This window comes from Macaca thibetana, chromosome 16, assembly GCF_024542745.1.
Source record: "Macaca thibetana thibetana isolate TM-01 chromosome 16, ASM2454274v1, whole genome shotgun sequence".
NCBI lineage: Eukaryota > Metazoa > Chordata > Mammalia > Primates > Cercopithecidae > Macaca > Macaca thibetana.
Genome location: NC_065593.1, coordinates 31,988,938 through 32,005,794, shown reverse-complemented (window position 1 = coordinate 32,005,794; position 16,857 = coordinate 31,988,938). Strand labels below are relative to the sequence as shown.

At 45.0% G+C, this 16,857-nt stretch overlaps 2 protein-coding genes across 5 annotated transcripts in view; one reads left to right on the top strand and one right to left on the bottom strand.

The window, feature by feature from the left end:
• The window catches only part of ACACA (acetyl-CoA carboxylase alpha), a 329,721-nt gene extending 316,710 nt beyond the window's left edge, over positions 1-13,011 (bottom strand). For 3 of the 4 annotated variants that reach the window (XM_050764552.1, XM_050764562.1, XM_050764554.1), the window contains exon 1: positions 12,435-13,002. In XM_050764552.1, coding sequence (XP_050620509.1) covers positions 12,435-12,472 — 38 coding nt within the window. In that variant the 5' untranslated portion in view covers positions 12,473-13,002. Of the gene's footprint in view, positions 1-12,434 lie in introns of all 4 variants that reach the window. The other variant, XM_050764555.1, reaches the window with a different exon arrangement.
• The window catches only part of TADA2A (transcriptional adaptor 2A), a 556,520-nt gene that overhangs the window by 469,679 nt on the left and 69,984 nt on the right, over positions 1-16,857 (top strand). Inside the window, exon 2 of the mRNA XM_050764615.1 lies at positions 13,100-13,124. The gene's annotated coding sequence lies outside the window, so the exon portion shown is untranslated. The remainder of the gene's footprint in view (positions 1-13,099; positions 13,125-16,857) is intronic.

The following is a 16,857-nucleotide window of genomic DNA, read 5'->3' as shown; positions in this document are numbered from 1 at the left end:
TATCAGACAGCAGTTTATTTCTTCTACAGTGAATATTCTTGAACATGTTTATGTCTGAGACTACACCAAGAAGTAGAATTAATGGGCTACAGTTTACATATATCCTCAACTTTGCTAGATTACATGTGGCTCTCTAAAGTGGTTGTACCAAGTACAGTAAAATCAGCAGTAAAGACAGTGCCCATTATTCCATTATTTCTCTAACTTGGAAATCTGGGATTTAAAAATGTTTGCCAGTATGATGTCTGCAAAGTAATGTTATTGTTGTTCCTATGTAAATTTCCATATTTAATAGTGTGGTTGAGCATCTTTGCAAAACAGATAGCTGGTGTGCTAGAGTAACACTGCAGTTAGGGAAGTCTGTCTGGCCTCCTCTTCTCCCTGCTGTGGTATCACCTTTTTTTTTGAGACAAAGTTTCGCTCTTGTTGCCCAGGCTGGAATGCAATGGCATGATCTCAGCTCACCACAACCTCTGCCTCCCAGGTTCAAGTGATTTTCCTTCCTCAGCCTCCTAAGTAGCTGGGATTACAGACATGCACCACCACGCCCAGCTAATTTTGTATTTTTAGTAGAGATAGGGTTTCTCCATATTGGTCAGGCTGTCTCAAACTCCCAATCTCAGGTGATCTGCCCACCTCTGCCTCCAAAAGTGCTGGGATTACAGGCGTGAGCCACCATGCCTGGCCTTTTTTTTTTTTTGAGACAGTCTCACACTGTTGCCCAGGCTGGAGTACAGTGGCACAATCTCGGCTCACTGCAACCTCCGCGTCCCGGGTTCAAGCGATTCTCCTGTCTCAGCCCCCTGAGTAGCTGGGATTACAGATGCCCGCCACCATGCCCAGCTAATTTTTTGTATTTTTAGTAGAGACGGGGTTTCAGCATGTTGGCCAGGCTGGTCTCAAACTCCTGACTTTGTGATTCACCTGCCTCGGCCTCCCAAAGTTCTGAGATTACAGGCGTGAGCCACCGCGGCCAGCCTGTGGTATCACTTTTTAACTCCTCTAACTCCCTCCCTGTTCTAGAAAGAAAAGAATCTGATTTGCATATCCATGCTTTCAATGAAATCCTTTCACTCCAATGAACTCATTCTTCCTGGTAGATTAATTTTAAGCCTTTTATCTCTAGCTATAGATAATAATAATAGCTAATATTGATGCACATTTACTATGTAAGAATCAGTCTTTGCCTTCTACTACAGTAATGTTAGGAAAACAAGTAGGTTTACGGAGCATATCATTGGCATGAACTACCATATCCTCAGAATCTGTCTCCCCATACACTCTCCTGCCTCAGTTTAATCGTCATACAATTCTCCACATTGTAACCAGTTTTTCAAAATACAGATTTGATCTTGTTACTCTTTGGCTAAAAAACTTTCAGTGACTTCCCACTGCTATCAGGATAAAGTCCAAAACCCTCAAGACGACTGCCAAGGCCCTAGATAATCTGCCTGCCTCCCTCCAGTCTCCTCTCCCCCACTCTTCCCCTTCTCTAGCTTCAGCGGCAAAGGATTAGCTCCTTTCCCTCCTCAAGTCCTATGCTGTTCTGTCTGCCTGGAATATGGTTTCTAGTCTCATCCCCTTTCCCCTTCTTCACTACTATTAGCCTAGTAACTTTCCACTCTTCCTTCAGATATTGGCTGAACAGTCACCTCCTCAGTCTGACCTAAACTCCATCAGATTCCTCTATACTGTTTTATAGTGTAAATTTCCTTCCTGGTATTCATCTGTTGGTAATGATGTATTTCTGTAGTATTTCATTGATGCCTGGTTCTCTCACACAGAGACAATGAATCTTACACTGTATTTCTACAGTGTAAAAGGGCTATGTTTCACGCTTTTGTAGCGACTTAGTAAATACGAGCCCTTAATGAAAAAACAGACAGATGGGGATTGTGGTCCTTTTCCCAGAATCTCTTTGTTTCAAGGTTCCAGATACCAGAAATTTAGAAGTCATTTTCTAGGTCCCCTTTCTTCTTTTACCATGAGTCACCAGGTTACTATTAAATACTACTGGCCTTTTTCTCACTTACTCCTTTGAGGTAGTTACAATTACCACCTACATTTTATAGAAGAGGAAGTTGAGGATCAGATACTTGCCGAAGGTCATAGAGCTAGTAAGTGACATAACTAGGATTCCGACATAGGTAGGTAACATCAAAATCTCCATACTGTTAACCACTACACATCACATAACCTCTATTTACATCTTTCATTGATGTTTCTATTGAGTGGCTGATCTCTTTCTTATCTATTTCTAGGAGCCGCTTCTGTGTGTGTGTATGTGTGTGCACGCGTGTGTGTGTGAGATGGGGTCTCCCTGTGTTGCACAGGTTAGAGCGCAGTGGCATGATCATGGCTCACTGCTCTAGGAGCTCTTTATATTAGATGATTAGCCTTTTGTGATATGAGTAGCAAACATTTTTCCATTTATGTGTTTTTTGTTTTTTTTTTTCTTCTTTTTTTTTTTTTTTTGGAGATGGAGTCTTGCTGTGTCACCCAGGCTTAAGTACAGTGGCACAATCTTGGCTCACTGCAACCTACGCCTCCTGGGTTCAAGCTATTCTCCGGCCTCAGCCTCCCTAGTAGCTGGGATTACAGGCATGCACCACCACGTCTGGCTAACTTTTGTATTTTTAATAGAGACAGGTTTTCACCATGCTAGCCAGGCTGGTCTCAAACTCCTGACCTCAGATGACCCGCCCACCTCAGCCTCCCAAAGTTCTGGGATTACAGACATGAACCACTGTGCCCGGCCCCATTTATGTTTTGACATATGATTTTTTTTTTTTTTTTTTTGCTGTGCAGAAATTTTGAGTTTTGTATAGCCAAATTATTAATTTCTGTTTCTATGCCTTCTGTATTTTGAGCCATACTTAGGAAGATTTTTGCTTCCCCATGTCAAAATTATGTAGGAATTCTCTCATATTCTCTTCTAATAGTTTTATAGTTCTTAACTTTTCTCTTTCTTTTTGAGAAGGAGTCTTCCTCTGTCGCCCAGGCTGGAGGGCAGTGGCGTGATCTCGGCTCACTGCAACCTCTGCCGCCCGGGTTCAAACAATTCTCTTGTCTCAGTCTCCCGAGTAGCTGGGACTACAGGCGCCTGCCACCACGCCCAGCTAATTCTTGTATTTTTAATAGAGATGGGGTTTCACTATATTGGTCAGGCTGGTCTCAAACTCCTGATCTCAGATGAACCACCAGCCTCAGCCCCCGCAAAGTGCTGGGACTACAGCTGTGAGCCACTGCGCCTGGCCTTTTTTTTTTTTTTCTTTAAACATTTAATCCACTTGAAATTAAAATTACATGGCAAGCCCCATAATATTTCCTTTTTAGGGCCTATGTGGTCTTAATAATGCTCTGCTGACTACGTTCCACCTCCCACCATTACTGCTCCTTCTTTCTCTTAAATCTACTTCTCCCTTTCTGGATTAGTGGGCTCTTCTGTGTCTTACCTGTTGTCATCCAAGTTTCTATTCTTCACTTTTCCTTCTTTTGGTTTTTCCATTCAATGAGTTCAGGCAATCTTGTCTTCTCCTGTGGCTTCCAATTTTCCATCAATCTCTTGCTCACTCCCTCATCGATTTATCCTGAATGTCTCCCTTGGCATTTTTTTCCCTTATTATGTTTTTTAATTTTTACTTTTTTTGAGGTGGAGTCTTGCTCTGTTGCCCAGGCTGGAGTGCAGCGGCGTGATCTTGGTTCACTACAAGCTCCACCTCCCGGGTTCACGCCATTTTCCTGCCTCAGCCTCCCAAGTAGCTGAGACTACAGGTGCCTGCCACCACACCCGGCTAATTTTTTTTTGTATTTTTAGTAGAGACGGGGTTTCACCGTGTTAGCCAGGATGGTCTTGATCTCCTGACCTCGTGATCTGCCCAACTCAGCCTCCCAAAGTGCTGGGATTACAGGTGTGAGCCACCGCACCCGGCCTTTCTCCTTTTTTCAGGCAGAGTTGCCCTCTGTCGCCCAGGCTGGAGTTCAGTGGCGCCATCTCAGGTCACTGCAACCTCCACCTCCCAGGTTCAAGCGATTCTCCTGCTTCAGCCTCCTGAGTAGCTGGTATTACAGGTGCTCACCACAATGCCTGGCTATTTTTTGTATTTTTAGTAGAGACGGGGTTTCACCATGTTGGCTAAGCTGTTCTTGAACTCCTGACCTCAAGTGATCCACCTGCCTCGGCCTCCCAAAGTGCTGAGATTACAAGCGTGAGCCACAGCGTCCAGCCTCCCTTGGCTTTTGAATCCACCTATTGAATAGTGCCTGTATATTGTATAGGCACCTCAAATTCAACATATCCAGAACAAAATCTCTCCTTTTCCCTTCATGTTTGTGCTTTGCCCTCTGCTGTCTCTCTCTGGGTGAGTAGCATCAGTATCCACCTCAGCTGGACATCTGAAGATTATCTCTAATCCTACCACCTTCCTCTCTCTTCTCCCTCTAATTAATTACTTCTTAAATATCTTTAATCAATTTCTTCTTCATCGTTCCCATTCCAATGATGTTCAGGCCCTCACCATCTCTCACTTGGACTGCTATAACTCCAGGCTTTTAATCTTGCCACTTCTCAAGGCACACCAGTGGTTGGAAAGATAAAGCCCAGATTAGTGATAGCATCACTCCCCAATTAAAAATGTTTCACTGGTTCCCCATAGCCTTATAAATAAAGTATAAAGCCCTCTATAGTCTAATCTCTACCTGTGTAAGTTTCTCTACTTTAGGAGGGACCTTCCTGTTTCTTACTCTCTGCACTCCAGTCACAAAGACCAAACTGGCCATGCTATTTCATACTTCTGGGGCCTTATATAATTTGTTCTTTCTGCTTGGAATTTCTTCCTCATTCTTCTGCAAGATTTAACTCATCACTTTATAGAGTTCCACCACTTAATTCTCCCTAAAATAAACTAATCTTTTCTTGGAGCTCTTAGTATCTCTAGCATATCTCTGTTACAGTACATATTACTTTGTATTGTAATATTTGTGTGCATATCTGTCTCCCCAACTGGACAGTGAGCTGCTTCTGGAGGGCACATTATTTTATTAGTCTTTGAATCCCTAGTACCTGGCACAGTCCTTGGCCTAAAATAGGACTCAATACTTACTAAATGAAGGAATGAACAATTAAGAATGCTCTAGAAGTTTCAAGCAAAAAGGCTTGGTGAAAGCTAGCAGGCTATCAAAAGACCTCTCATGCTATTTTACAGGCTTTGAAACCCAAATTTTCCACACATAGAGAATAACCCCCTTATTTAGGAGCAGAATCACACTAAGCAAGCTCAAAAGTAAAACTATCAATTAGTTTATTAGTTTATGAGAATTATAAATGTCATATGTACAGAATTTAACTTACAATTAGAAATAATAATTGTCATATGTACGGAAATACTCTCCTTTGCATAAAGCATGTTTTGAATCTGAAGGTAGTTCTAGGGGGAAGCCAAATCATTCATGCATCATTGTGTAACCCATGCACTCAAAAAGGTGGGGGGAAAAGTCTTATCCTAAGGGGCAAAAAAACTTAGTCTTTTTATGTACAAAATACATATATATAGTACATAAACATACATATAGTTTATCTGTGGTATTAAAACTTTGTTGGGGAGACATATATGTCTAAAAAGGTTCTTTAGGGCTGGTAATAATGACTTAAAAAACTTGAAAAACATTAGCTTAACCCCTACAATAATTACCACTTTTTTTTTTTTTTTTGAGATGGAGTCTCACTCTGTTGCCCAGGCTGGAGTGCAATAGTGTGATCTCGGCTCACTGCAAACTCTGCCTCCAGGTTCAAGCTATTCTCCCGCCTCAGCCTCCCTAGTAGCTGGGATTACAGTCGTGCAAGCACCACGCCTGGCTGATTTTTGTATTTTTAATAGAGACAGGGTTTCACCATGTTGGCCAGACTGGTCTCAAACTCCGGACCTCAGGTGATCCACCCACCTCGGCCTCCCAGAATTCTGGGATTACAGGCGTGAGCCACCACGCCCAGCCTACAATAATTGGTTTTTTTTTTTTTTTGAGATGGAGTCTTGCTCTGTCTCCCAGGCTGGAGTGCAATGGCGCCATCTCAGCTCACTGCAAGCTCTGCCTCCCAGGTTCAAGCAATTCTCCTGCCTCAGCCTCCAGAGTAGCTGGGATTACAGGCACGCACCACCACGCCCGGCTAATATTTGTATTTTCAGTAGAGACGGGTTTTCACCATGTTGATCAGGCTGGTCTCTAACTCCTGACCTCGTGATTCACCTGCCTTGTCCTCCCAAAGTGCTGAGATTACAGGCGTGAGCCGCCACACCTGGCCTTACAATAATTACTTTTTAATAAATTAGAGGCTGGGCACTGCGGCTCACGCCTGTAATCCTAGCACTTTGGGAGGCCGAGGTGGGTAGATCACCTGAGGTCAGGAGTTCAAGACCAGACTGGCCAACATGGGGAATTCTGTCTCTACTAAAAATACAAAATTAGGCAGGCGTGGTGGCAGATGCCTGTAATCCCAGGTACTCAGGAGGCTGAGGCAGGAAAATTGCTTGAACCCAGGAGGCAGAGGTTGTGGTGAGTTGAGACTGCGCCATTGCACTCCAGCCTAGGCAACAAGAGCGAAACTCCATCACAAAAAAAAAACAAAACAAAAAAAAAAAAACAAAGAAGAAGAAGAAAGAAAAGAAATTAGAATAAGGCCGGGGGTGGTGGCTCATGCCTGTAATCTCAGCACTTCGGGAGGCCAAGGTGGGCAGATCACCTGAGATCAGGAGTAAGAGACCAGCCTGACCAACATGGTGAAACCCTGTCTCTACTAAAAACACAAAAATTAGCCGGGCGTGGTGGCGCATGCCTATAATTCTAGCTACTTGCGGGGGCTGAGGCAGCAGAATTGCTTGAACCCGGGAGGCACAGGTTGCAGTGAGCCAAGATGGCACCAGTGTACTCCGGCCTGGGCAACAAGAGGGAGACTCCGTCTCAAAAAAGGAAAAGAAATCAGAATAACAGGAGTTAGTTCTAAAATTTAAATATTAGATGGCATTAGTCTGATAAGTATCTCTACAATATAGTGGGCTATAATGGGGCAATAATGCCTGAAATGTACTGGCCAAGGCTGTCTTCCTTGAACGGGCACTAAGTCAGCTCCAGCCCTTCCATTACTGTTCCTTTCCTGACTAATCTCTCTCTTTTTCAGGTTGATTCATTCTCCCTTTGGATATACTGTATATATCCTGTATTTCTCAGAGCCACTCTCTCCTAAACTAATTTTACATATCTCTGCTGTGATCCATTACCTTCTGAGACGGTATAAAGTAGTGTCAGGGATTGTGGTAGTAGTCTGAATATCCACTATGCTGCCTACTTACATTCTCTTAAGATTCAACTTCTGCATCAGTAAAATGGGAGTCACAACATCTCCCTTAAAGGGTTTCTTAGGGATTAAATGACAGAATATACACAGAAAGTCTTGAATAGTAGCTATTTTCAGTACCAAGGGAAATCCTGCTGTGTCATTTTGAATAGTGTGTTTGTGAGTGCATGATTAAGTAGTAAAGGATTTCAGATAAACTGTTCTCTTTGGCATGATTATAGATTCCAGAAAATTAATAAAATGAGCAGGCAAACACTTTATGTGTTTGGCTGTGTAAAAATAGCCAATTACAGTCATTTATGTAAACAATTTAATGTGTAGGGCCTAATTATAATGCAACACCATAACAATTACATATGTTATTAAATATGCATCAGACTAATCTTGTTGTAAGTTTTGATTACAATAAAAGTACTCACTCTGTACTCTAAGGAACAGTCTTATAGTTAATTGCTAATGATGCATAAGTTTGTTCACTATTTGCATTAATTAAATGAGACATAGCTCCTTAGTTTGCTCTCCATTTGAGGCAAGGCTGGATCCTCCATCCTATATTGCAACTACACATTTGTCCTGCGACCTGTGAGATAACATATACTTTCCTTAGTATTCTATAGTGAGGAAAATCCTGAAGAAACTGCCAGCAAAAAAAATTCTGTTAATTGGCTGTTGTTCTTGAAACCTACAGGTTTAGAGTTGATAAGAGTTTTTTATTTAAACAATGAAAAATTCTATGCTGAGCGCTAGTTAACCTACCTAGAACAACTTCTAAATAAGCCCCAGGATGATCCTGTGGAGCACTTCTAGAATTAAAATTATATGTATTTGACTCCCACCATGAACAAGGTAGTAGTATACACACATATATCATCTCACCCCCTCCTTTTTTTTTTTTTTTTAGACTGAGTCTCGCTCTGTCCCCCAGGCTAGAGTCGGGGACAGAGCGATCATGCCTCACTGCAACCTCTGCCTCCCGGGTTCAAGTGATTCTTACACCTCAGCCTCCCGGGTAGCTGGGATTACAGGTGCATGCCACCATGCCCAGCTAGTTTTCGTATTTTTAGTAGAGACGGGGTTTCACCATGTTGGCCAGGCTAGTCTTGAACTACTGACCTCAAGTGACCTGCCCACATCGGCCTCTCAAAGTGCTGGGATTACAGGCGTGAGCTACTGCATCGGGCTTTCATCATATCCTTATGAAACTCTTATGAATTAGACATTATTATTTTCATTTTACATAGGAGGAGAAAAGAGATGCAGGAAGATAATAACTTTCCTAAATTCTTTTTTTTTTTTCAGATGGAGTTTCACTCTTGTTGCCCATACTGGAGTACAATGGTGGGATCTTGGCTCACGGCAAACTCTGCCTCCTGGGTTCAAGCGATTCTCCTGCCTCAGCCTCCCAAGGAGTTGGGATTATAAGCATGCACCACCAAGCCCGGCTAATTTTTTAAATTTTTAGTAGAGATGGGGTTTTACCATGTTGGCCAGGCTGTTCTCAAACACCTGATCTCAAGTGATCCGCCCGCCTCGGTCTCCCAAAGTGCTGTGTTTACAGGCATAAGCCACCACGTCATGCCCTAAATTTTTAAAGGTGATTAAGAAGTGGAGACAGAATTCAAATTCAGGAAAGTTTCAAAGTCCAAGCTTGCTTTTTCAATTATATTAAACAATGCCATGTTCCTTGTATATTCCAAACATTTATTGGTTACTTGTTGGTTGCAAAAGAGTATAGACTGCCTGTCACCAAATGATGCAAAATAATTTAGGAGCCTGTTTTGACAGTCACAAGGTGGAGGTCCTGTACATTAGGCGGAAAAGTATGCAGCTAGGCAGCCTAGTAGGCATTTTAGAATTGTCTGGTAAACGGAGCCACTTAGCGACAATATGTTTCTAGTTCATCTAATTTTTTGGGTTCTGCCCAAAGGCTGGTGACTCATGAGACAGATATTCTGCACTCTATGTACATGAGAAAGAAATCCATAAGGTGAGGGAGAAGCAGAAGAGATGGGTAATGAAGGTCTGGATTCACGAAAACTGTTTAATGGCCGTGGCATTATGAAAGTCCTGATACCAGCCAACTCTTGAGTGTTAAATAATGAGAGTCAGTTTATTAGTTATATTTGGACAGATCTGTTTTTTTGCTTTGTTTTTATAAATAACATTCTAAGAAATATATTTTATTTAATTTACTTATAGCATAAACACTTTTTGACAAATAAAAATTGTGTATATTCATGATGTACAACATGTGTTGATAGACATACACATTGTGGAATGGCTAAATCAAGCTAATTAACATATCCATTACCGCAAAATATACCCATTACCGCAAATACTTATATTTTTGTGTGGTAAGAATAATCAAAATCTACTCTCTTAGCAATTTTCAAGTGTGTATATATATATATACACACACACGTGTATATATATACACATATATACACATATATACGTATATATACACACACATATATATAGTTTGTTTGTTTTTGTTTTTGAGACAGGGTCTTGCTCTGTTGCCCAGGCTGGAGTGCAGTGGTGCAATCTTGGCTCACTGCAACCTCTGCCTTCCAGGTTCAAGTGATTCTCATGCCTCAGCCTCCTGAGCAATTGGGATTACAGTTATGCACCACCACGCCTGGCTAATTTTTATATTTTTAGTAGAGATGGGGTTTCACCATGTGGGCCAGGCTGCTCTCAAACCCCTGACCTCAGATGACCCACCCTCCTTGGCCCCCCAAAGTCCTTGGATTACAGGTGTGAGCCACAGCACCTGGCCTCAAGTATATATTTTTAACTATAGTCACCATATAGTATAATAGATCTCCTGCACTTATTCCTCCTGTCTAACTGAAATTTTGTATCCTTCGGCCAAAATCTTCCAGTTCTTTCTCTCTCATCCCCTGGTAACCTCTATTCTGCTACTTCTATGAGCCTGACTTATTTAGATGCTACACATAAGTGAGATTAAGCAGTATTTGTCTTTCTGTGCCTGGCTTATTTCACTTAGCGTAATGTCCTCCAGGTTCATCTGTGTTGTTGCAAATGACAGGCTTTCTTTATTTTTTAAAGCTGAACAGTATTCCATTGTGTGTGTGTGTGTGTATATGTATGTGTGTGTATATATATACACATACATATATACACATATATACACACACATACACACACATATATATATATCTCTCACATTTTGTTTATTCATTCATCCATTGGTGTACATGTAGGCTGTTTCCATGTCTTGGCTATGGTGAATAATGCTGCAATGGATATGGGAGTACAGATACCTCGACATGCAGATTTCACTTCCTTTGGATATATACCCAGAAGTGGATTATTGGATCATATGGTAGTTCTATAGTTCTATTTAAAAATGTTTAAGGAACCTCCATACTATTTTCCAAAATGGCTGTACTAATTTACATTCCCACTGACAGTGCACAGGGTTTTTCTCCACATCCTTGCCAATGCTTATCTCGCTTTTTTATAATCATCATTCTGACAGGTGTGAGGTGATATCTCATGGTAGTTTTAATTAACATTTCCCTGATGATTAGTGATGTTGAACATTTTTTTCCACATACCAGTTAGTTACTTGCATGTCTTCTTTTTTATTTTTTTTTTGAGATGGAGTCTCGCTGTTACCCAGGCTGGAGTGCAATGGCGCGATCTTGGCTCACTGCAACCTCTGCCTCCTGGGTTCAAGTGATTCTCCTGCCTCAGCCTCCTGAGTAGTTGGGAATACAGGTGCCCACCACCATGCCCAGCTAATTTTTGTATTTTTAGTAGAGACAGAGTTTCACCAGGTTGGCCTGGCTGGTCTCAAACTCCTGACCTCAGGTGATCCACCCGCCTCGGCCTCCCATGCTACTTGCATGTCTTCTTTTGGGCAATGTCTTTTCGGGCCCTTGCCCACTTATCTGATGTAGGGATCATGAATATTTTCTCCCATTCCGTAGGTTGTCTCTTCACCTTTTTTTTTTTTTTTTTCCTCCAGACGAGGTCTCACTCTGTTGCCCAGGCTGGAGTAAAGTGGCACAATCACGTGTCACTATAGCCTCAACTGTCTAAGCTCAAGTAATTCTCTCACCTCAGCCTCCCAAGTAGCTGGGACCACAGGCGTGTGCTACCATGCCCAGTTAATTTTTCGATTTTTTTGTAGAGTCGAACTCTCACTATGTTACCCAGTTTAGTCTTGAACTCCTGAGCTCAAGCAATTTTCCCACCTAGGACTCTCAAAGTGTTGAGATTACAGGCATGAGCCACCGCACCAGGCCAGAAACTCTACTTTTGATTCTAACCATAGCAGCTTAGCAGCTGAGGACAAACTGCTGGGATATTTTGGTCTCAGTTAATGGCAGCCAGGTTACCTAGCTTGACAAGATACAAGTTTTCTTCGTTGGGTTCCTAGTACAAAAGTCAACCTTTTCAGTTAGTTAAGAATGAAAGGGCATGAAGATTGTGCTATTAGTTTATCCTGAAGGTCAATCTTCAAAAATACTGGTTCAACATGGATTTGGATATTATTATATCGGCTTAAAGAGGAAAAAAGGTGATTTCTCAGGTTCCTTTACAGAGATATTTAGTGAGGGAATAAGGCACTTAGTCATCTTTGCTATGACAGGTTAAATACAAGATCCGGCCACTGCACTCCAGCCTGGGCGAAAGAGCCAGACTCCGTCTCAAAAAAAAAAAAAAAAAAAATGAACTTGTATTACGCATATACCAAAAAAGAATGAAAGGGTTCACACAGGCATAAAGTGTAAGTGGATTCTAAAAATGGCTGGGCAAATTTATCAAAGGCAGACTTCTAAATAGATGTAACAGTTACATACTTGAGATAAACCATGGTTTGATTTCCCTTCCCCAGTACTTCCTAGCAGTGTGATTCCAAGTTATATGTCAGTGCCTAGATTTCTTCACCTGGAAAATGGGGATAACAACAGGTGCCTACCTCACAAGTTTTAAATGAGACCATATGTGTAACCTGCTTTGTGCAACGTCTGGCATGCAACAAGTACTCGACAAATGGTAGCTATCAGAATCATCATTAGCAGCAGTAATAAGAGATGTTGGGACATACCTAGCCCTCAAGATTGACATCAGAGTAGACCACCACATCCTCTCATCATCGCGCCTCAATTTGGGCCTCTGAAGCCCAAAGAGGGGATGGTTCTTTCCAAAGAAGACAATTTCGACGTTCCAGAAGCATCTGATTGAAACGCACCCTCTTCACCCCTTAAAAATCAGTCTGGTTCATCCACGAGCAGCCCTTCAGGGCCCGGACTGGAGAGGCAGCCACGGCTCGCCGTCCCTGGGCCCAGTTCCCTCAGCCTCAATTTCCCTTGCTGCAACAGGGGTGGGGGTGGGAACGTTATCCCCAAACCCAGGCAGTCCCGGCTTGGCCCGCCTCACCGCACTCCGGAGGGGACCAAACGGCCCCACGCGCTGGGAAGCCTCCGGCAACGGGCCACGCGCCACACGGACAAAGTGATTACTTGGCGGATCAAAAGTCAGGCAAGCGGCTTAGCCCCATCCTCCCAGTCCTCAGGCACAGGGACAGCGACGGGCGCCGGGCGGTGGCCGGGAAAAGGCCAAGGGGGCGGCGGCTGGCGCTCAGCACCCGCTGGGGGCCTCCACAGCCGAGGGGCGGAGGCGGCGGGCGCGCGGCACGAAGCGCGCTCGCCACTGCGCCGCCCGGGGGCGCGCACGCAAAGCCCGGAGGCGCGCGCGACCGGCGGCTCCTTGGCGCGGATTAGGGGGACTCGGCGAGGTGAGGCGCCAGGCAGCGCTGGGCTGGCGGGTGGCGGGGAGCGAGCCCCTCTAGCGGGACTACGGGGAAGCGGGGGCCGCGAGGTGCGCCAGGGGAGGAGGCGCGGGCTGCGGGCCTCAACGGCGGGCGGGACGCGCCGGGCTGGCGGGCGGGTGGTGCCGGGCCTCGCCGCGCTGTGGGGGAGGGCGGCGCGGGACCCGGCCTGACCCCTGGTGCCCGCCCCGCGTCTGGGCGGTGCCGCAGTGCCCCAGCCTCGCCATTCCACGCTCAGCCCTGGAGCCCGTGGCTCTACCAAGGACGGCCACTGTGCGTGATGCCCCTGACCAGACCATTTGAATTTCTTAGCAGGCCCTCCAAAGTAGGTATTTCAGTACCCTGTTAGAGCCGAGGCGCAGGTAAAATGACTGGCCCAGGCCGGTCCCACCTCGTAAGGATTTGAACGTTGGCTCCACACCTCCGGAGCCTGCGCCTTTTCTCCTCCCCACGTGGACTTCTGCCCGGCATAGTGTCTCACTTCACCCGGTAACTGATTCGAATTTGGCGATTGTTAGTTTGGAGCTGGCTCCTGTGCTTCCACGGAAGTTGGTGTCAGAATGTGGTCTCTTGTGAAAGGAGGAGAAAGAAGGTTCTGCAGACTGCAATATTGTGCTTTTTTTGCTTTTTTTTTTTTTATTTTCTCCTAGGCTGTAGTGCAGTGCAGTGGCACGATTTCAACTCACTGCAACCTCCGCCTCCCAGGCTCAAGCGATTCTCGTGCCACCACGCCCAGCTAATTTTTGTATTTTTAGTAGAGGTGGGGTTTCACCATGTTGGCCAGGCTGGTCTCCAACTCGTGACCTTAAATGATCCTTCCGCCTTGGCTTCCCAAAGTGCTGGGATTGCAGGTGTGAGCCACCGCGCGCGGCCCTACAATTTTTTTTTTTTTTTTTTTTTTTTTTTTTTTTTTTTTTGAGACGGAGTCTCGCTCTGTCGCCCGGGCTGGAGTACAGTGGCCGGATTTCAGCTCACTGCAAGTTCCGCCTCCCGGGTTTACGCCATTCTCCTGCCTCAGCCTCCCGAGTAGCTGGGATTACAGGCGCCCGCCACCACGCCTGGCTATTTTTTGTTTTTGTTTTTGGTTTTTTTTTTTTGAGACGGAGTCTTGCTCTGTCTCCCAGGCTGGAGTGCAGTGGCGCAATCTCGGCTCACTGCAAGCTCCGCCTCCTGGGTTCACGCCATTCTCCTGCCTCAGCCTCCCGAGTAGCTGGGACTACAGGCGCCCGCCACCACGCCCGGCTAATTTTTTGTATTTTTAGTAGAGACAGGATTTCACCGTGTTAGCAGGATGGTCTCAATCTCCTGACCTCGTGATCCACCCGCCTTGGCCTCCCAAAGTGCTGGGATTACAGGCGTGAGCCACCGCACCCGGCCTATTTTTTATATTTTTAGTAGAGCCGGGGTTTCGCTGTGTTGGCCAGGCTGCTCTCGAACTCTTGACCTCAGGTGATCTGCCCACCTGGGACTCCCAGAGTACTGGGATTACAGGCATAAACCACCGCGCCCGGCCTCCTGCTGTGCTGTTTTGAGTGTTGATCAGTCCATATTGACTGCATTCTTTACTGGACATCTGTTTTTTTTGAAACGGAGTTTTGCACTTTGCAACCTGAGTTGCTTAGGCTGGAGTGCAGCGACGCGTTCTCGGCTCGCAGCAACCTCTGCCTCCCGGGTTCAAGCAGTTCTCTTGCCTCAGCCTCCCAAGTACCTGTGATTACAGGCATGTGCCACCACGCCCAGCTAATTTTGTATTTTTAGTAGAGACAGGGTTTCTCCGTGTTGGTCAGGCTGATCTGGAACTCTCGACTTCAGATGATCTGCCGCCTTGGCCTCCTAAAGTGCTGCAATTACAGGCGTGAGCCACCACTACCAGCCTTGACATCTGTGTTTGAAATGACACTGCTATCCCTTACTTGTAAGACACTGCGCAAGTAACATACTCTTTCAGAGCTTGCTTGCTTTTGAAAAAGCAGCTTGCCTCAGGAGTGTGGGAGTGAGGATTCAAAGAATCCCCACACCGAGGTACCTGCGGGTACCTAGCAAATGGAAAAAGTTCAGTAAATTTGGCTGTTATTTGATTGCTGCATTCATAATACACCCTTGCTAGACTCATTTTTCTTCAGAGCTCAACTTTTCCTGAGACAACAGCAAAGGAGACCTACCCCACCCCAAAAAGGAAAAGTTCTTTGACGGCAGCGTTAGTGGAATGTTGCCCACACTTAGTGATCAGTTATTCTCCAAGCTAAAAATTACCAGGGTGAAAAAAATCACTTCAGAAAAACTAAAGATGAATTAACCTTTTGTAGAACTAACATTTATTGGTCCACTACTATGTGTTTATTGTATTCCTCCTGTATGCTTGGCATTTTAAAAGAATGCAAATATGTATCCGATATATTCTCTGCTTTCACTTATTTATTTATTATTTATTTTTGAGACAGGATCTTCCACTGTAGCCCAGGCTGGAGTGCAGTGGCACAATCTTGGCTCTCTGCAACCTCCACCTGCCGGGTTCAAGCAACTCTCATGCCTCAGCCTCCCGAGTAGCTGGGATTATAGGCACCCACCACCACGTCAAGCCAATTTTTTAGAGATGGGGGTCTCACTGTGTTGCTCCAGGCTGGTCTGAAACTCCTGACCTCAGGAGATTCACCTGCCTCAGCCTCCCAAAGTACTGGAGTTACAGGCATGAGCTACCATACCCAGCCTGCTTTCACTTAATTTAAAAGTGGGGGAAAATACACATTCAGAAGTAATACTCACAAAGTAGAATGTAAAAAATGCTAGATAAAAAGCTGTGAGTGGGCCGGGCGCTGTGGCTCATGCCTGTAATCCCAGCACTTGGGGAGGCTGAGGTGGGCAGATCACCTGAGGTCAGGAGTTTGAGACCAGCTTGGCCAACATGGTGAAACCCCGTCTCTACTAAAAATACAAAAATTAGCCGGGCGTGGTGGCCGGCGCCTGTAATCCCAGCTACTTTGGAAGGCTGAGGCTGACTTGAACCTGGGAGGCGGAGGTTGCAGTGAGCCGAGATCGTGCCATTGCACTCCAGCCTAGGTAACAAGAGCAGGACTTAGTCTCAAACACACACACACACACACACCAAAAAAACAGCTGTGAGTGTACAGAAGAGGGGTTATTTTTTGACTTAGTGTAAAACATTATTTCATTTCTGTTTCAAAGAAGATACTTTGGGTCAGGCATGGCAGCTCACACCTGTAATCCTAGCACTCCAGCACTTTTGGAGGCCAAGGGGGGGGGCGGATCACTTGAGGCCAAGAGTTCAAGAGCAGCCTGGCCAACATGGTGAAACCCTGTCTCTCCAAAAAATGCAAAACAATTATCCAGGTGTGGTGGTGGCATATGCTTGTAATCCCAGCTACTCAGGAGACTGAGGCACAAGACACGAGAAACAAAAATGAGAACCAAATGGAGAAGGAGAATCCCTTGAACCTGGGAGGTAGAGGTTGCAGTGAGTACTCCAGCCTGGGCAACAGAGCCAGACTCTGTATCCAAAAAAAAGAAAAAGAGATTTGGTCTGTCCTCCAAACTGGAGTGCAGTGGTGGCTCACTGCATCCTCAACCTCCCAGGCCCAAGTGTTCCACCTCATCCTTCTGAGTAGCTGCGACCATAGGCAAGGGCCTCTGTACCCAGTTAACTTTTTTTTTTTTAAAGAGATGGGGGTCTCCCTATGTTGCC